The sequence below is a fragment of the Coturnix japonica genome, chromosome 6, assembly GCF_001577835.2.
Source record: "Coturnix japonica isolate 7356 chromosome 6, Coturnix japonica 2.1, whole genome shotgun sequence".
NCBI lineage: Eukaryota > Metazoa > Chordata > Aves > Galliformes > Phasianidae > Coturnix > Coturnix japonica.
In genome coordinates this window covers 20379694-20400212 of record NC_029521.1, presented here as the reverse complement: position 1 = coordinate 20400212, position 20519 = coordinate 20379694, and the positions used below count along the sequence as shown (strand labels likewise).

Here is a 20519-nt window from a genome sequence, read left to right as displayed (position 1 = left end):
GCAGCCACGTCCTGTTGAAGCGAGCCTGGTGACTCCTGGGCCAGTTTCTAATGCACAGATGGTAAAATAATCCCACTGCCCTGCTTGCCAGCTTTGTTTGCTGCCTGCCTGCGAAAGGCCAGGGCTGGCTGGGGACCGCCTTACCCCTTCCACCTCTCGCAGGCTGGCAGCACGGGGCGAGCTGTGTGTCCTGCGGCATGTGGCTTCACCACGCGCCAGCGAGCTGACTCATGGAGCCAGGCGGCTGCTGACACCCCCGGAGCTCCCCGCCTCGCTCGTCCCTTCCCCAGGACATCTCCAGCTCACAGCAGAAACATCTGCACTGCGCGTGAAGCCACCTCCGTGTTACAGCCCAGCAGATTGAAATCATCTCGGGCAGCTTCCAGGTCCCCCCCGTACATCGGGATGGTTCAGGGTTTGGGCTGCGCGTAGTTCAGCTGTCGTTGCTGTGGCTGGGGGCAGAGGGACAGCTGGGACAGCAACTGCTGCAGCAATCCGAATGTAATCTGCCTGCGTCTGTGAGTCAGCACCCTGAGTGCATCTGTCTGCAGCCCAGGCAGGACGTGCAGATGGAGTGATGCAGCCTGCTGCAAAAAGCAGGGCTGGGAGGGGAGCAAAGGCTCCATCGAGCTGTTAGGCAATAGCTAATGACACAAAGAAGTGACACGCTTCCAGTTGGCGTGCGTTGAGCAAGGAGTCGTGAGGAGGGATGTTCATTTAAACAGAGCAACTGTGTTAGCTCATGGGGAGCCCCAGGAAGCTGAGCCCTTGTGTTTCTGGAGCCAAAGGAGGAGAAATGTATCCCAGCACATGTCTGAGAGGTCCCCTTTTCCTCTCTATCCACGTATTTGCCTGATGAAATTGCTGTAAAGCGTTGCAGCCCCTTCTGGAAGGCGCGCTTTGGGCTGTGGGCTGTACTCCCAGGCTTTACGTTGGCCATCACTGCGCACTGGGTGCTGTGTGACATGCTTTGGCTCCTCTCCTCTGCCCCATCAGGACAAAGCAAAACCCCCCTCGGGGCAGAAGAGAGCCCTCCTCACCTACAGGGCTGCAGAGCTGGGTGCTGCCCCGCTCCCTGCTATTTCTTTAGTTACACTTGGAAGCGTGTATAAAATGCTGTAAATTTACTCTCGCTCCAGTTTGGAAGGAAAAATTGCCTTACTGAACTCAGGATCCAGAAGCGTTTGCTGGCTCGTTCCTTATGCTTGCACACATCCTGCTTGCTTGGTCCTGCTCCAGCCAGAGCTTCACCCGTCATCTGGTAGATGAATGTGGTCTACCTGGGAGGATGGAGGTGGAGGGTTACAATGACTGAAGTAAATCATCTCGCAGCAATGGCCATAAATGTTCTCTGTACTGTAAGCTCTGTGTACTGACCTGGTGGAAATGTGAAGGGATGTGGGGTTCTGCTCACCTGCCGCTCTGCCCCCAGCAGCACCCGGCTCTGTACCACCTGTGGAGCTGGGAACAGGAACGCTGCCCCTCTGCCTCCTGACCCCTCAGCTTCATGCTGATGTCCTGAGGAGGCTTTGTCCTTCCACATCTCTGCTTTGCCCTCTTTGAAGTAACATCCGAGGAAAGCAAACCATCTCATTGGTATGGGTGGAGCTCTGCCGTGCATTGCATCGATTCATAGATTTTTAAAGCCAGAAGGGGCCATTATGTTCCTCTCTCCTGACCTCCCGCATAACACAGCCCATTAAATTCCACCCAGCGAGGCTCGCTGCAAGCTCAATGCCTTCGCTTGAATGAGAGCCCCTCTGCCAGGCAGGCAGCGGCCTGATTTAAAGCTCTGAGCGATGGCCAAGCCCAGCCCGGGCACGAGGAGTCTGTCACAAGGGTTAATTCCCTTCCCAGGGGAAGGCTGTCGTGCTTCCCTTTCACATCATTAAATCTGGTTTTACCTTTGCGATAGATTAAAGACGCCTCTCCTGCCCATTGGTGTTCTCTGGAGGGGAAAGATGATGGAGAAGTGAAATTCTCCAAGGGCACGGCAGGAAATGGGGCTGTGATGTTTGAAGCAGGGACTCGTGCCCACAGCCCACTTCCCCGGTTGGCTCCGATGGAGAATTTCTCTCCTTGCCCTTGTGTTCTTCCCCACGCCCCAGTAGCTCCCCTTGTGAGCCAGAGGTGTTTTTCTCCATCAGAGCTGTACCTGCTCAGCAGACGGCGTTGGCTGACTGCAGTAGGGTGAAGCCTCTCCTGCGCTGCCCCTTCCGTCGCGGTCCTGCTGCAGCCGGGCCCACACAAGCTCTTTCTTTTATGTTCTGAATTCCACCAAAAAGGGGTATTTGCAATATCTGCTCATGTTGGTACTCGGTGTGTGGTTTAGATGTCTTTGTCAAAATAAAATAAACCAGTACAATTTAGTAGAAAGACAAATGGTGTCTCGGGGTGATCCTTTCCCTTCCGCGGGCTTCATTTCCCCAGCAGCTGTCCGTATGTGTGCCTGTCTGTCTGTCCATCTGTCAGGCCATCCATCCATCTATCTGTCTGTTCCGGCTATCTGTCCCTCTATCTGTCTGTCCATCCATCTGTCTGTCCATCCGTCTGTCCATCTGTCTGTCTGCTGCCTCCTCTGCTTTCCCTCCATCTCACCAGAGGAACGAGGCAGCTGCTGGCGCTGGAACCGGTCAGTTTCTGGAAGAACGCTTTTTCCATCGGATATTTGTTTGTCCCAAACTATCACAGCAGCGAGGAAGCAAGGATGGCGCGCTTTGAGAACGGCATATTGTCTCCAAAGTCATTTTGTAGGTTAAAAAAAGCCTGCGTGTCATGGAACCCGCTCCCTGCTGATCTGGCAGGAAAATTAACAGGGAAGAAAGCAAAGCAGAGAACAGTTTGGTTTTGGTTCAGTGTGACCGAGTTCAGAGGGAGTTTTGTGAGAGGGAAGCGAGTTCCGGCTCCACTTCTCTCCAACTGATGTGACTCACCACGCCAAGACGGCCCCATAGCGGGGAGCTGCTGGGGCCCAACATGAGGATGGGCTGCAGGACAGCTCAGCTTTGGGGTGTGCCTTGGGGCAGGGGGTCCCCACACCCGGAGTGCAATGGGGATGGCACCCTACGGGGTGCTGTGTGCAGGGGGTCTGCCCCGCAGTGCCCTGTGCTGCTGAATGGGGCATTGAGCAGCACAGCTGGTGCGGGGGGGGGGGTGAGGGGGCTGCAGTTGCTCCTGACACTTTTGCCTCTGAATGTGGTGATAAACTCCCTTTCCCGATTAGCGTTGATCCCTCTGCCTCCAAAACAGTTGGCCCTAATGAACATACGGCCCAACAGCTGTAAGCGGTTATACATATGCATGGATATATATATTTATCCCCCCCCAAGCCCATCCATATATACTGGAGATCACAGCTGTTGCTATTCTTCCTTGCAATGCAGATCAGACGCTCTCTCTCTTTGGAGTCTTACTTGACCTATTTTGCAGGCGCAAGATTTTTTGTGATGATGATTTCCCCAGTTGGTGCTTTTGATTCCGCCTGAAACATCTTGATTGAAGGCAAACAATGGCAGCTCCGGCAGCCGGCAGCTCCCCGCACCCACACACCGCCCCGGCAGCCGCCACGCACCGGCTGGGGACCACGGGGACATGGGACAGGACAAGGGGACATACAGGGTGCAGGGACATGGGGTGAGACAGGAGCACACTGAGGACATTGGGGATGTGGGAACATGGGATGGGGGATGTGGGATAGGACAAGGGGATGTTGGGGACACGGGGGTGCAGGGGATGTGAGATGGGATAAGGGGACACTGGAGATGTGGGGACACTGGGGACATGGGATGGGACAAGAGGACACTCCCCAGCAGCCATTCCCTCCTATCACAGCTCCTATTCTCCTGTACTGCCCCTTCCTCGTGCCCACCAGGCCCCCATGTCTGTGTCTCCATCCCCTTCCACCTCCCAGTTGTCACTTGCTTGGCCCCCAACCCCTTCCCACCTGCCAGCCCCACATCCTGCAAACGAAGATGGCTTCCCTTGGTGTGGAGATGGGGCCTCATGGTGTCCTCCATTGGAGTCAGCAGGAGCCTCCACAGCCCTATAGACCCTCTTGGCACTCACCCCCCAGAGAAGGGTGCCATGGTGGCCATGTCCCGGTGTGGAGGAGCTCCTGGCCAGGAGCACACAAAGCCATTATTTGTTTGGCTTTTCCATTGTAAGCATGTCCCTCATCCCTGTTTCTACAGCAACCGGGGAGTTCCTGTCCTGGCCCGGATGGAGGGCACGAGGTGGCCAAGGGGGGTCGAGGTGCAGGGAGACATAAGGAAGGTTCTGAGGGCAGAAGGAGCGCTGTGTGGCCCCGGTGTGGGCATGGCAAAGGGGGAACAGCCCCAAAACTTCACTGCTCTTAGAAAACCTGGTGAGCCGACAGCGCTTCATCTTCCACAGCGCATCTTCATTTATTCATTATGAGATAATACCCAAATCTGGCTAATTAATATTCCTGCATATTTTCCAAGGGCTGATGAGGTATCTTAAAACATCTCTCCGAGATGGGCTTTCATATTTATAAGGTTGATGTGCAAACTTAAATTGATGGCGTCTAAATATACCCCTCATGTTTAAGCATGGGGCCACATTCCCAGGGGAGTCCTGGAGTGATGGGGGGCACCAGGGAGGTCCTCAGCTCAAAAAGGCTCCTGGAAGCCACACTGTGGCATGGTGTCCTTCCATGGGGATAAGGGGTTTCTATCTGATGGCATTGACTGCTGCACCTGGGCTGGGTCTGGGGTCCCCAACCCAGTGGAGTACAGGTGCCAGAGCACCATTGTGCTAAAATCCTTTTCAAGGTTAAAAAAAGAAGTTGGTGGCAAACTGGGAGCTCAGTTTGCATTCACTCTCATTATGTTGACTGTCAATTAGGTGTATGCAAATGGGGGGGGAGGCTCCTCCACCTGGGGACCCATTGACATGGTGGAGCCCCAGTGGGATATGTCCCTAAAGCTGGAGGAAGCGTGGGTGGGGACCTGGCCCCATTGCTGCCACAGCCCCAGAGCTGCACCCTTCCTGAGCTGAGCTGGAAACGAAGCACTGACCCCATGATGTGCCAATGGACAGGGGACAACTCGAGTGTCAGTGCCACCTCTCCCCTCACCACTCCACCAGATGTGTGTGCCCGGCCCCAGCTGTTCCCCATCAGCCTCCCCAGCCCCGTGATCCTTTTTCCACCCTGCTCCATGTCCTTCATCAGACACCAATTTGGTTGGACCCAGCTGCTCATTTTTCTTTCCGCCGTGCGACAAGTTTTCACCCAGCTCCCAATCCATCTCCTTCCATTCACAACTCAAGCTGTTTATGGATGGCCCCTGCTCACCCCCTCCTCCTCTCCCCCATCAGATGGAGCCATTCATCAGCACAACCCCACAGCACTGGGCTTACCCCCTTGGTCCCGCTGCCACCACATCCCCACGTGCCATCAAGCAGTTCCAGTGCTGGGGTCTTGTCAGTCGCTGGGGGTTTGTACCAGGGCTCAGTGCTGGGTTTGGAGCTCCAATGAGGCATGGAAACAGGTGGGGACATGTCCCAGAGCCCCCTTTTATAAGCAACAGGTGCCTTAATGCCCACAGCTGTGCAGAGGAGGAGGATGAGGACAGCTGGGAGAGTAAAGAAAAAAAAAATGCAGAGAAACCCAACCTTGAAAAGAATGACAGAAATCCCTCAATGCCTCCAGAAAGACCCATTTTTCCCTGGATGGGCCCCCCTTGGCCTCCATTCCCCTCCATTGGCCGCAGTGGCCTCCCCATTCCCCTCCATTGGCCCTGCTGACCTCCATTCCCCTCTACTGGCCCCACTGTCCTTCCTTCCCCTCTATCGTACCAATTTACCCCTGGATTAGCCCCATTGGCCTCCATCTCCCTCTATTGGGCTCTATTCCCCTCTGTTGGCCTCCAATCCCCTTTTATTGCCCCAATTTTCCCCTGGATTGGCCTCATTGGCCTCCATTCCCCTCTGCTGGCCTCCATTCCCCTCTATTGCCCCAATAGAGGCTGCTATTCCTTTTCCCCTGGACTGGCCCCATTGGCTTCCATTCCCCTCTGCTGGCTTCCATTCCTCTACATTGCCCCAATTTTCCCCTGGATTGGCCCCATTGGCTTCCATTCCCCTCCACCAGTCTCCATTCCCCTGGAAGAGCAGCTCAGCCCCACACAACACCATTTCCTCACCCTTCCCGCAGGGCTGGGGTCATGCCATGCCCAATCCTGCCGCAGGCAGCAAAGCCACCATCCCCATCCTCATCCCTGTGCCGCCACAATGGGGATTGTTCAAGCGGCAGTGGGCAGGACGCAGCCCTGCGCCTGACTCACATCCTTGGGCTGGGGGGGGTCACCCCTCCTGCGTCCCCCTGGGAGATGAACCCAGGGAGGGGACCTGCAGCCCTACAGGGCACGTTGGGTTCTGGGCTGGCTCGAGGGCTCTCATCCCAACACCCCAGAACGCAGAGCCCCGCGGAGCCGCAGCGGGCAGAGCGCAGCAGAGCGAGGCGGTTGCACTAAGTGATCACATTTATTTGAATATTTGTGTGTGTGTGTGTGTGCGTGTGTGTGTTCTAAAATCGGTTACAGAATAAATACCTGTGCCTTAGAGCAGGAAGTCCACTTTTTTTTTTATACAAAGTGCTTGTTACAGGAAGTTGCATCAGCGATACGCGGAGGGGGGGGGGGGTGCGTTTGGCATCACTTCCCCTCCTGAAAACTAGAACAGTTTGTTGTTGGTTTTAATTATTATTATTTATCCGTGGGTTTGGGTTGGTTTTTTTTGTTTGTTTGTTTGCTTTTAAAGTTTCTTTTCCCTTTTTTTTTTCCTTTTTTTTTCTTCTTTTTTTTTCTTTTTTTTTTTTTTGTGCATTAAATTTCCTGCCATTGTGTATTTACAAATCTCTGAAAGAAGGAGGAGGGGGGGGGAGGAGAAAACAAACCAAACCAAAACCAACCAACGCCGAGACGTGTGAGAGGTGGTGGCCTTTAACACGAACAAAACCAGCCTTTAAAAAGAAATAAAAGTAACAAACCCCAAACCTACATGTATCATTTCATACTGAATCAATGATAGCCTTTTTTTTTTTTTTTTGTGGTTTTTTTCTTTTTTGTTTTTTTTCCTTTCATTTTAAAAAGGGTAAAAGAAGGGTCTGGGAAAGGGGGAAACTGAACCAAACTGAAAGAATAAGTGAGAGAAGTGGGAGCAGAGAAGGTGCCATTGTCCCGTCGGAGGTGCCGGCAGCGAGTGAGGGCAGCGTGCCCAACAGATCCCCATCCACTGCTTCTCCGTAACTCCCCCCTCATCTCTTCCAGCAAGGGGCAGGAGGGACAATTCCGAACTTAAATTAAAAAGAATCGAAATGAAAGAAGCATCATTATTTCATTGAAAAATGAAAATAGAAAGGAGATGAAAGACGAACCCTCCCCAAAATCCTGGAGGGGCGCGAGGCGGAAGGACGCTGGGTTTGATTTGAAAGAAAACCAACAAAAAGTCCAAACGAAGCACAACTCCTCTCTCCGACGCGTCGTCCGCCGGGTTAACTGGTGACGTAGTGTTTGGCCGAAGGCTGGCCGTACACCCTATAGAAATCCTGCCGGCCGTGCTGCTGGGATGCGTCAATCCAATCCCGCACGGCAAGTCCCGGCAGCGACTGGGGCACGGCAGGCGCGGGTGGCAGCGGGTGGGAGTACTCCTGAGAGGAGACTGTCCAGGGGAAGTGCCCTGAGCGTGGGTAGGGCTGATGCCCGCTGTGGTTGGACACCGAGGAACAGTAACAGTTGTCCACCGAGCAGACGAGGATTTTGCGCCCGCCGTACTGCGAGAGCACGGACTGCTGAGATGACGTGGTGTTGGGGTAGTGAGATGGGTTGAAGACGGAGCCCGAGTGCACCGGCTGCGGGCCGCTGGGAAGTCCTACAATGTGCTGTGTGGAGCTACAAGGCACCATGGCTTGTGCGGACTGCCCCTCTCCGGACGACGCGCCCTGGCTCATGTACTGGCTGGCCACAGTCCCGGACGATGGCTCGAGGAAGCTGCCCTCGGGGAAGGCGGTGGAGTGCTTGCGCTTCTCCGCGCCGGAGTTGCTGACGGTGCAGGGGTACATGGGGATGCTCTGCAGGAAGGGGACAGGGGTGCTCAGGGGACCTGTGGGGGGAACAAGAAAGCGGGACCACATCAGGTTGCTGTCCTGACAGCCCCGGACCCGTAAATCAAGGCATCACCTCAGCATGCATCCATCCCACAAGCCACAGAGTGCCTTCACAGCATCTCCACATTCTAATCTGGACCACAGAGGGTCCCTGCAACTTGACGGCCCTCCCCACCTTCTCATGCTGGGACCTGCAGGATGCCCGGTGCTGGATGCAGGAGGCAGACAAACCCTCTTCCCCCAGTGCTCCCACTTCACTCACCTTCCAGCAGCTTCCTGAGCTGCTTCTCCTTCTTGGCGATCTCATTCAGGAAGAGCTTGGAGTTGAGGTGGCCAATTTTGGGTGGGGGCAGGCTGCCACCAGTACAGTTCTGTGTCCTGTTGAGACAGGGGCAGAGAGGAGAGGTGAGGGACAAAACGCACATGGGGCTGAGTCCACCTTCCCCACACTGGGCTCCTTTCCCCAACCCCTCTGGGGCTGAATTTCTTCCCCAGGAGCTGCTCCCATCTGTTACCCCCAGGATCCTTCCCAACACTGCCAGCTCAGCTCACTGGAGATGGAGAGGCAAACAGAGGCCCTGCAGCATCCCCAGTCCTGCTCTGCCCCTGTAGGTCATGCTGCTGTGCCTCACAACAGCCCCCTCCAAACACGCTCACTGCACTCACCTGTCCATTAGTATTTTCACGGACTTGGTGTTCTAGGAAGAAAAAGAGAAACCCTGATCAGTGAGGACAGTTCTCATCCCAGCATCCACCTCCCTGCTGATGTCACCTTCTGCATCCCCCCAGGAGGGGACGCAGTGCCTGGGTGCCTCTGGCCAGGGCAAGAGGAAGCCTCTACATCCCATGGATGCAAGATGTGCTGGCCCACAGTGCTCCTGGGTCATCCCACACTCCTGGTGGATGCACCAGAGCCATCAGAGGGCCAGGCAGAGCCACCTGGTCCCTGGGCATCCTACCGCCCTCCCCATCTGGGTGAGCCACAGATTTGTCAGGGCCCAGGAGGGGCACTGAGTCCCAAATCCCTTTGTCCCCTCTTTGCACCAATCCCACTGGGCACCATTGAACCCACTAGAAATGTTGGCTGCTCCACCAGACCAGTGTCTCTAACCCCTCATTGTGAGCCAGGCCTCCCCACCGCTGAACCAGGCCTGTGGCCACCTCCCACCCCAACAGAGGGTTCTCACCTTCATGAAATTGATATCCTCAGTTTTGTCAAACATGACCTGGACAGAGCTGAGGAGCTTCTTGGCCTCCTGCATGCGCTCGTTGAGATGCAGGACCTGGGCTGCGTTCTCATTGCAGAATTTGGCCTGGGCCTTGTCCAGGATCTCCATGGTCTTCCGCAAGTCTTCGTCCAAGATCTGGTGCATCTTCTCATACTGCAGGCGCACTTCATCCTTCAGCTGGCTCACCTTCTCCTGGGGGATGGCAGCAGAGTCGGCCCCTTGGCAGCCCCAAACCTCTGTGACACTGCAGGACACCCAGATCCTTCCCCATCCCCATTCTACTGCCCACCCCAGTCCCACGAGGGTGCAGGCCTTAGTGCTGGCCCTGTTACCTCCACCAGCCGCTTGTCAGACTCCAGCTTGTAGAGCTGCTCCTCAATGTCCTGCTCCCGCTCCTCCAGGCGGTCCTGCTGCTTCATCAGCATCTTCTGCAGGGGAAGAAGAGAGGAGCAGCTGTTAGAGCTGAGCTCTGGGATCATCCCAGAGTAAAGCTGAGCTTGTCCTGGGCTCTCACCCCAGCATGCCCACATGAAGCTCTAAGGGCTGGGAACCTTAGAGGTAGCCCCATGACTACCATTTCACCACTTGGTTTGGTCCCAGCCAAGCCTTGGGGGGACACATGGAAGGATTAATCTGTTATGGAAGTACCACTTGGATGCCCATCACCCACCCCCAGTGTCTGCCGTGAGCCATCCTCATCCCTCCCATACACCCCACGCCATGCCACATCCTTTCTCCCATCCCTGCTACTGTGATAAGCCTCAGAGCCAGTGTCAGCGTAATCAGGAGGGACAGAGAGAGGAGGCACCGAGCTGCATTACCCCGGGGCTGGGCCCCAGCGAGCACCAAAGAACTGGGACAGAACGCCATCGGGGTGAACCCCGGCCCCATGAAGGATCCTGACCCCCAGCACAGAGGGGCTCAGGCAGGGGGGGTGAGATGGGCAGAAAGCGGCAGCGAAGATGAGTTTCGAGGGGATTATTGCTATTATAAACCGCCACTCGGGGATTTATAATCAAGTAATTAATTCCTGGACGAGGTGGGAGGGGGAGGGCGGCAGAAGCGCTACTGGGATTAATTGCGTTGTAGGGAAAGGCTGTCACCTCCAACTCTGCTCGGAGCAGGAACTGGGAGCCTTCTTCATCCTGTTGTTTCCCTTAAGAGCTGGGGCACCTCCGCCCTGGCCACATGGCACAGCCATCGCCCCAAAAGCAGCTCTCACTGCTAATAATAACGAGGAGCTAAAAGAAACCCATCCTCCTGCTCACAGCTGTGTGCCACAGCGCCCATGTGTGCACTCACACTGTGTAGACATGGACGTGGCCATGGGGACACCACTAGCCCCAGGATGTGACGATGCTGCAGGGATTGGTGGACCAAGCAGCACCGGGTGTGCACTGTCAGCTCCATCCCATCCATGCCTGGGATTGGGAGTTTCTCACCCACAGCCACTGAAACCCGACCAGGACACAAGGGTACAAACTGCCCTTTTGGCAGTGAGAGGTGAAATCTCATTGTCTCTGCAGCACAGGCCGAATTCCTTCAGTATTTTGAAAAGGAAAATATATCCCTTTCCCTTCCATCCCCTCCCAAATCTGGTATTTCTGAAGTCATGAACTCCTCCTCCAGGATCAAAATTTCTCAGGGTAATTTCTCACATTTCACGCATGACCCCAGTGCTGGGATGGCTGCAGCTCTCTCCATGTGCATTCTCCCCACACGAGCCCTTCCCAGGCTCTGAGCAGCTCCAATTCATGTTCCGAGGCACAGAAGGTACCAGGACCCTCCGGCTGTGGGTTTTGAGGAGCTCCTCAGACCCCATGAGGACTGGCCTTCCTCAATCACAAATCTGTTATCTCCAATCACAGTTATAGATGGAGTTCCCCAGCATGGAGGAATATCGTATTTCAGTGTCGACAGATGTGAACTAATGTGACAAATGAATTAATGTATTAATCTGTGGTCGGGAAGTTCCACCCCAACCCAGTGGGTTCCAAGTGAGGCAGTGCTGGCCGCTGGATGCCAGCTTGTTCTGATACAATTATATGGGATCTCACCCCTTTCTCATGGAAAAAAAAAAAAACAAACAGCAAAAACAGCTGAGTCCCGAGAGCAGAATCAACAACAAGCAGCAAGAAATAAAGGCTGGGACAGAGCTTGTACCATGGTGACATCTCCAATGATGCAGGGTCACTGTATGGCTCCAGGCCCCAACCACTGCTGTAAGGAACACTTCTAAAGCCCCAAACCTGTGGAGGTTGGGGTATGGGAGGGAGCAGGAGCCCTGCAGCTGGCTGGGGCCAGGCACGTAGCTCCCTACATCCTTATCCCACAGCCCTGCACCGTCCCCATACCACCAAAGCACAGCCACCGCCTGAATGGAGACATTGTGCACTGCCACCGGAAGGACGGGATGGAGGGAGAGGGGCAGGACGGGTGAGGAGGAGGAAGGTGGGACGGGAGCAGAGGAGCGGCGGAGGACAGATGCTTTTCTTGGGAATGGCTCCAGCCACCTGCAGCAGAGTGCAGGACCTGCATCAAGGGCACCCATTGAGGAGCATCCCGGCATGGAGCTCCGCGGGGCTGGAGCTGGGCCTGAGGTTGTGCTGCTGAATGCTAATGTGCAAAAAGCCGGCGGCAGCGAGGGATGCACGCACACACAGCCGCCCGGCCTCACACCTACTGACTGATATTCAAAGAAAAACCCACATGCAGAGCTATTCTGGTCCATCCTGAGGATGTCCCCTGGTGCTGCAGCATCACGGGCAGAGCCCACATGTGCTCCAAACAAAGGAGATCCCTCAAACCCAACCCAGGGCAGAGGGTGCTCCCCCAGATCAAGGAACCCTACAGACCCCATGGGTGTCACGCTGACCAGCCAGGCACACGCAGCTCTTGCAAAGGCCTGCAGCACTGTCAGGAGCTGATTGCCTTACAGAGACAGGAAGGAAATGTTTGCTGCTGGGGTTTCATCTTGCACATACTTACAGTAAGTGTGTGTGTGGGGGGGGGGGGAGGTCAGGATGGAGCACCAGGTCTCCCCTGCTGCTCTGAGTGTGGGGTTTTGCTTTTCTTCTGCAGCTCCCTTTGCAGAACTGGGGCTGCTTGATCCCTGGTAGGGCAGAGGAGCTGCATGGGATATCCAGAGCTGGGAGCACCACAGAGCCCTTTGCTCACACCAAGCAATCCCTTCCCACCTCCTTGCAAGGCACTGAGCACTCCAGCAGGAGAAAACACAGGACAGAACCCCAATTCCTATCTCCTGTAATCACCCCAGCACCCCAGGCCCCATCCCCGCTGCTCACTCCAACAGGGGCTGCAGCCAGGCATACCCCCCAGCCACAACTTGCAGTTGTGGGGACATGCTGATGTCCATGGCCCTGGGACTGAGCCCATCCTGCAGGATGCCCTTCCCCCTGTTTATAGCTGCAGCAAGGAAAAGCTTGTGAGCAGGGGGAAACCAGGAGGCCTTGCACGGCAGAGGCTGGCAGCAGGATACTGGAGGCCAGGAAACAGGGACCTATTCTCAGTCCAGCAGCGACCTTCAGAAGGACCTGGAGGCCATCCATTTGCCTCCACAGCCCCTGCTTCCTCCTGCTGCAGGGATGATTTGGGGCTCTGCCTTCTATCCAGCCACACCAGCAGGGAGCCAGGTGACACTTCCATGGTGTCAGGGGGTGGGGACAGCCCAGCTCCTGGCCACACAGCGCAGCTCCCAGCTCCTGCTTCCACTCCTTTAGACCCCAGCTTCCTCTAAGCAGGATACCCAGGAAGGCTGTTGCTGTTTTTCTGCAGCAGCATCCTCTGGGATGAGAGTTTCTATCAGTTCAAATGGAAGTTGTGGGGGGCCTAACCTTCTTTTCTCCCTCTTCAGTCCCTTGTTTCATAGAGACAGCCCCAACAGGAGGCTGCAACTTGGTCATATCACAAAGCCCTGCCCCTCACACCAGCTCTCTATCACGCTTCTGCTCTGTATCATCCATGAGTTATTCCTTCCATAATCCCCATGAAGAAACTAACAGGCTTTGGCAGCACCCCCAGTCCTGCCTCCATCCGCTGCCGTCCCGCTCACCCCCAGTGGATCCCAACACCCTCCAAGCTGCTGTGTGTTGCAGCCCAGCACTGTCCTGGCTTGATGCCTTTGCCTTCCAATGCTACCATCCCATGCAGACCCACTCCCATCGCCCGGCAGCCAGCCTACCCCCATCTGCAGCCCCTGTACAATTGAGAAACCCACACTCCCTCTTCCAAACAAACATCTCAGATTCAAGATCCAGCTGGCCTGTGTGATCTCAGAGTGTTCTCCCCGCAGGGCTGAAATGCAGCCAGCCTCTCCCTCCCTTCTGCTGAGGGCTGAGCTGCCTCTCCCCTGCCCAGAGACCTCTGCTTGACATGAGCCTGCAAGGTCTGAGCCCTCAGCCACAGCCCCTGCTCCTCCTCTTGCCCCACGGCTCAGTGAGGTGGGTAAGGGCTGACCCTGCTCCCTGAGATCAGTCAATGACTTGGACCCAGATTGAGGGCACCCAGGTGCCACCTGCAGTGCTACCCAGGTGGCTGGTGGCTCCCATGTGCCAGCTACAGAGATGTCCATCAGCACAAAGAAGGTAACCCACGGCCACATGCCCCATCACTGTCCACTGGCGCAGAGGTGACAACCCACAGCCATGTGCCCTGCCATCATCCATTAACATGGAGGTGATAACCCTTGGCCATGTGCCCCATCACGGCCCAGTTGGGGGTCCTGGAACCAAGGAGCCCAGCTGTGCCCATGGCACAGAGCTCCTCTCTGGGCTCAGGGCAGCAAGGGAGAGAAATCCCCACTTTCATTCCAAGGCAGTGACTTTCTTCCTCCTAACCAATGCAGTTAAACTTCCAACTGCTCAAGGCTATTCTCATTTGTACTGGTAAGTTAAATCAACACCAACAAGGGCAGAACGGGTTTACGTGCACCTCGGTTACTGGCTCACACCAACCACAGCACAGCTACGTTTCTCCAGGCAGCTTTTTGTTTTTTCTAATAAAGATAAGAGGGCACTTATTTCTTTTGTGCACCTCTGACTGAGAAATGGAGCCTGAAAGTGACTTGGGAGTCAACGCCTTACGGCAAGTCAAGGTGACTTAACGCATCCGGAGAGCTCTGCAAAAATGCAGATCAACTAACAAGAGCTACAAAACCTGTTGGGGGCTGAGAGGCTGCTTAGTGCTGCGAGGTGCCCACTGGAGAGCACGGGGATGGATGGGGCGTATGGCCGTGGTGATCCCAGCAACTGAGTCAAGGTCTCCACTTCTCCTGGAAATGATGTGTCTGAACACAAGCACCTGGGCTCCATGGGCTGAGCACCATGGCACGACAGACCACAGACCCCCACACTGACACCCCATAGGGAAGCCATTGGGTTTTCTCCCCCGCCCCGTCTTTGCGAGGCGGTGGCTGTTGAGAATCCGAGCGCCCGGATTCTAATCTTTATGAATCCCGTAGTCAGAGCGTGCTGAACAGCAGCCCAGCAACACCAGATGTTCAAACAAAGCTGCCAACCGACAGCTGTCTGCAGCTTGCAGCGTGTTTTTACTTTAAAATGCAAAATGATACCAATCTATATTAAAAGAGAGACGTTCGGAGCCGGGCGATAGCAGCTGAAGCCGCGGATATTGCTCTTTCACGCAGGGTGTGGCAGCGGGAGGAAATATCTCAGAAACTACTGCTTAAGCCGCCCTCCCAGCCCCCCAAATCCTGGCCCCTTTCCTAATGGGAAAGAGCCTCACGTTACCGCCTGAGCGCCGTGAATGTACCAGTGCGTGTCCAAACAAGCCAGCAGAAAGAAAAATGCGGCGTGAACAAACACGGACTAACCAAGGGTGCCAGAACGAATCCAGAGCCACACCTGGCTGCGAGCACAGCGGGGACGGGGCAGCGCTCACTGCACGCGATGGAGACATGCAAGGGATGCAGGGATGGGCCCTGGCACCGCCTGCCCTCGTGCCCTGCCGTCATCCCAGCACAGGGAGCAGAGCCCCCGTGAGGAAAGCGAGGGATGGATGGACCAAGCGAGGGATGGATGGACCAAGCGCAAAGCCTGCGGCCATGGGAGGTGGCCAGGCCTGGGCAGGGCACAGCCCTCGTGGCTCGCAGGGATGGAGCAAAAAGGGCTCAGCCAAACGTGACGTCCCATCTCCCCGCCAGCCGCGCTCGCAGGAAATCCATGGGATCAGTCCCAGCGCCGCCTCATTGTGCTCCGAGCGGCGGCAGCATGAATGAATCACGCTCCTCGACGTGACACCCAGCTCCCAGCAACGTCCTCGGGATCAAAATATTTACATTGCAAATGAGTAAGAATAGGACCGAATCCCCTCCCCGGCTCGGTGACACAGAAGGGCCGAGCCACGGGCTGGCGGAGCAGAGAAGCACAGAATCGTTTGAGTTGGAAGGGACCTGTAAAGGCCATCCAGTCCCCTGCACTGAGCAGGGACACCTACAGCTCCCATCAGGTGCTCAGAGACCCTCCAGCCTGACCTTGGGTGTCTCCAGGGTCAGGGCAGCCACCCCCTCTCTGGGCATCCTGTGCCAGTGCCTCACCATTCTTACTGTAAAAGACTGATCCTTGTATCCAGTCTGGAGCAGAAGGCAGGGACCTGGGCTCCACAGCACAGCGATGCCAGACCAGAGGGGACCACACATCCCACAGCCCCATGGTCCCCTTGGGGAGCACGCTGGGACCCATAGTTCCCACCCAGCCAGCTGCTGAGCCCTGCGTGCTCATGACACAACTGTAACCAAAGAGATGCATGGAGCCCTGGGGCAGCCCAAGGAGAGGCAAGCCCCCGGCTCCTGCAGCACACAGCCCACTCCCCAGCTCCCTGAACTCCCTGTTTTGCCCCTGGCACAGCATGGTGTCAGCAGGCATTACTTCACAGCACCAGGCTTCCTGGCGGGGAGTGGGAGGAAGGGGAAGAGGAGCCCAGGGCAAAGGCAGCCAGCACCTCCAGCTCCCAGAGTGCAGGGCAGCATGGCCCCTTCTCCTTTTCATTGCCCTTGACTTTGGGAAGGAATAGAAACATCCTATTTTCCAGCCTGAGCATGGCAAAAGATTGCACACCCATTGAAAGATGCACAGGAAGAAGGGGCAGGAGTTTATAGCAATCTGCTCTTACAAATAAATGAATTCAACCTCCTCCACTGTGGTGGGCCGCTGCCCACATGGGAAGGTGACCCCTAAACCTCAAAATGTGACCGTCTGCCCTGACTGCCCATCGTTAACCACACTCATCTGGCCTTGGTTAATAAACAAAAGCAGGTAAAATCAACAGATCCAAGCAAAGTCACTTGCCACCAGCATTCCCAAAATTCCTCTCTCTGATCCCATCCTCAAAGCCAAGCGTCCTTTCATGGCAGTACCCACAGCCCCGCAGTGTCACCATGCAGCCTTGGCCACCCCTTTCCCTGCAGCCCCAATCCACCCCAGCACCTAACAGCTCCACACACCAGCCCCACGCTGGCTTGCTTTTCTCTTCCCCACATACCCATGAGATCATGGGGACAGGGGACAGGATGCTGCAGGGGACCTGCTCCATGTCAGAGGCATTGCTGGGGAGGGGGCTTGGATGCAGCCCCCAGCATTCTACTTCAACATGCTGACTGCTGCTCCTGGGAGGACACCTGTCATTGGTTTTTAATCTTGCCTGATTACGGGCCAGCCTCTGACATTATCGATCTCTAGCCCCCAAGGTGTCATCTATCTTCCAGATCTGATGGGAGATGAGAGCCCGGCAGCTCCGACCCAGCCAACACCATCCTTCCCAGGAGCAAGGACCCACTCTGCTCCCCCACTGGTGCCACCAGCCTGCACGAGCCACGCGTGAAGCTCAGCCTCCAACCCCAAACAAGAGGGATTTTGCTGGCTGCCCTCTCTCCATGCAAGTGCTGTGGAGCTGGGCAAAGCAGAGCAGCCCTGAGGAAATCTGAGGGCAGATGGACCTGGCATTTGATCCGCAGACTCAAAGCCTGGCTCCTTGTGTCCCCAGCACATCAGCGGCACTTTATCAAGTCTGGCAGCCCAAGGCGCCTCCAGCACCCGTCACTTCCCTCTTTCACTTTCATTATCCTCTTTTAAAGGGGATGCAGCAGAGCACAAAGGTTAAGGGATGTGCCAGAGCCATGCAGGATGGGCAGTGCACAGTGTGCAGCCAGAGGAGCCATTTTCAGCAGGGGCCGTGCTGCCATTTTCTAGAAGGGCAAGTCCAGCCCCAAGAACTCGTGCCCACCAGAAAACCCACATCCCACGTGCTGCTTGGGGCCCGGGACAGCTTCTCCTTACCTGCATGCCACAGCTCGGGGTCCACACCCCATGGGCTCCCACCATCCCATGTCCTCCAGCTCCCAGTCCCAGCTCCAGAGGAAGCACAATGCTTTCCTCAAATTCCTGTGCTGCGATGACACATGACTGCAGGCAGCATGAAGGTTGTCTGCTCGGATGCTTCTCGTTGCTCCCTACAGCAAAGCTCAGCCTTGTGCTTTGGGAAGGAGGAATGTTTCCCAAGGAAGCTCCAGCTTGAACATGTAGATGACGGTTTTGCTTTTGCTTGTCGCCTGGTGTTATTTATTAGATGACTGCAAAAGCACCTCAATAAAGAGTGATCAGCACTACACATGCTGACAGATATCAGGAGCCACAAGCAGGCCTCAGAGAGGACCAAGGTCAGAACCACTGGGGTGGGAGCAGCCCGTGGGGTCCCTGCTGCAGTAAACCCCCCAAATCCAGCCATTCCCACCATCACAGGGCCTGACAGCATGCAGGGAGGGAGGGATGGGAGGAGCAGCCCCCTCCCCAAAGGGACAGCACAGGGCAGGGGACCTCATGGCCTATTTCTTCCACTCCACCCACCCAGGAGCCATGCATGGAGGGGCTTCTGCTGGTGGAGCTGGGTGTACCAGGACAGAGAACAAAGGGAGGCACCAGCACCCCCATCCCTTTGTCTGAGTGCAGAGGAGTTTCACCTACAGGGAAAGCCTGCTCCCAGCCAACAGCTGGCAGATACGAGCGGGGAAAGGGACACAGCCCCCTCCAGCAGGAGGGTACGGAGCCCAAGGACATGGCAGTGTACATAGGAAAGCCCCTTCCAGCCACCATCTCCCCCGCCCCCAGCACATCCAAAAGCAAAAACCCAAGAGCCTGCAGCACAAAAATAGCTGCCCACCCCCAGCACAATCAATACTGGTCTGTGTGTGACCCAGCACCAAAGCCCAGAGTTCAGCTCCAGCACCGGGAGCAAAAGCGGGGCTGTGGGGGTCGGGGGCTTGGAGACACACAATAACCAGCTGAAGCTGCTGTACAGCAGGGAAGCTGCATCTCCATTAGGACACAGGGCTCCAGCACTGGGATGGAGCTCCCAGGTCAACCAGCAGAAGAGCAGGACCAGGGGGATGCAGTGCAATGGGGAGGGGGGAGAGAGGCAACCCAGTGCCGCGTCCTGCAGCCGGCTGGCCTGACAGCGTGTACTCATATTTCAGAGAGACACAGCCATCCGGAACGTCACTCCCTGCCAACCGCCTCATCTGGAGCCATCCGCAGCTCGCTTGTTTGCAACCCGTGCCGGAGCCGCCCCCCCCCAGAGCAAGCACAGATCAGGGAGTTGAGACAGGAGAGGTACTGGGAGAGAGAGAGCACGGAGATGGGGAGGAATGGCAGAGGAATTAAATCACTTGGTGCTAATTTATGTGTTTTCTGGCAGTTGTGGTGCACCGGACCAACAAACGGAGCATTTTGAGAGCGTGGTACGCAGGAGCCATGGCTCCAGAACAGCAGGGTGCTGCTCTGAGACACAGACTTTGCTCCTGTCACCACCACAGGCACATCACAAGGCAGAGAGCAGGCAGGCATGGTCCCCTGGTGAGAAGGGACCAGAGCTGCCCTTATCAGGAAGGATCCAGCACTGGGAACCTCTTCCTGGAGTTCATCTGGAGGACAGATGTAACATCTCTCGCGTGCATCCAGCATCTCGTGCTTGCAAACAACCACCCAGCCCTCCATGCTTGGGAGCAGGCATCTCCTCCTGTTCCCAAACACAGAGCATTCAGCCCTCCTTGGCAGAGAAGGGCCGGATACCCCTACCAGACCTCCTCCTATGGATGAAGGGAAGGGGAGGACAACCCTTGCCCATGTCCCACAAACCCCACAGCTCCCCATAGCATCTGCCCCTTCTTCCCTACCAGCAAATGCAGCTTCAGTTGGGTACCGCACCACATGAACCCAAGCTCTGGCTCCATCAAGCCACCCCCTTCCTGCAACAAGCCAGCACCTCCCCAGCCTGCAGGCTGCCGATGAACGCGGCAACTTGACAAAGTCACCAGCCACCGCTGCAGATCTGCAGCATTTCAGCTTTTCCCCCCAAGAAAAAAGCAAGGCCAGACCAGACTCTGCCCCAGAGCCTGCGTGGCAAAGCAGCATCTAGCTCCAAGTGTTTATTTATAAATCTGTACATACACGTACATTTGAATTCTGACAGAATTAATTCTGGCATCCAGCTAATTCAAAGCATTCCTCCCCCATCACACTACTGTTGCAGGCCAGCCCAGCACAGAAGCTGATTATAAAATACTGCACTAGCCAGGCATTTCTGCAAAGCCCTGTGCTATTGAGCATTCAGCCTTCCCTTGCTTGGCTATTTCATTGTTTCGGTGTCGATCCCTCCTCTCTTGCCCTGTGTTTCCTGGTTACTTTTGTCCCTGCTCTGGAAGCACCGCTGCTCTCAGCCCCATTTCAGGGTCAGATTAAAAAATAAATAAAGAAATTCTAAGAAATTAAGGATAAGGGAAGAAAAACCCCCAGCGCATACCAAGACTTCCAGCAAACAGACCAGGTAACCAGAAAAAGGCAAAAATGCAGCAGTGTGCAGGCAGAGCTGCGGCCTGAAGCCCGCTGCCTTCCTGCAAAGCACAGCGGAGAAATCCCTGTGTGGTCACACGCTGTCCCCTCAAACAGAGCGCGGAGAGGTCAGGGCAGCCGGCAATGTAAGAGCCTCTTTATTCTTGGGCAGTTGCACGGATCTGATCGCTTGTGCCCTTTGTGAGCCATGGAAATCTGCCTCCTCCTCCCACCCCCTCGAGCTCTGCCCCGCTCTGGAAGGAGCAAGGGCCGTCAGCATGGGCTCCTGTACCACCATGGCTC

The 20519-nt window shown here is 55.8% G+C and overlaps 1 protein-coding gene across 1 annotated transcript in view; it reads right to left on the bottom strand.

Annotated features, from left to right (window-relative positions):
• Positions 1–6488: 6488 nt before the first annotated feature.
• The window catches only part of TRIM8 (tripartite motif containing 8), a 20140-nt gene continuing 6109 nt past the window's right edge, over positions 6489–20519 (bottom strand). Inside the window, exons 3-7 of the mRNA XM_015866972.2 lie at positions 9690–9785; positions 9316–9549; positions 8795–8826; positions 8391–8506; positions 6489–8124 (exon numbers count right to left, since the gene is read on the bottom strand). Coding sequence (XP_015722458.1) covers positions 7517–8124; positions 8391–8506; positions 8795–8826; positions 9316–9549; positions 9690–9785 — 1086 coding nt within the window. The 3' untranslated portion in view covers positions 6489–7516. The remainder of the gene's footprint in view (positions 8125–8390; positions 8507–8794; positions 8827–9315; positions 9550–9689; positions 9786–20519) is intronic.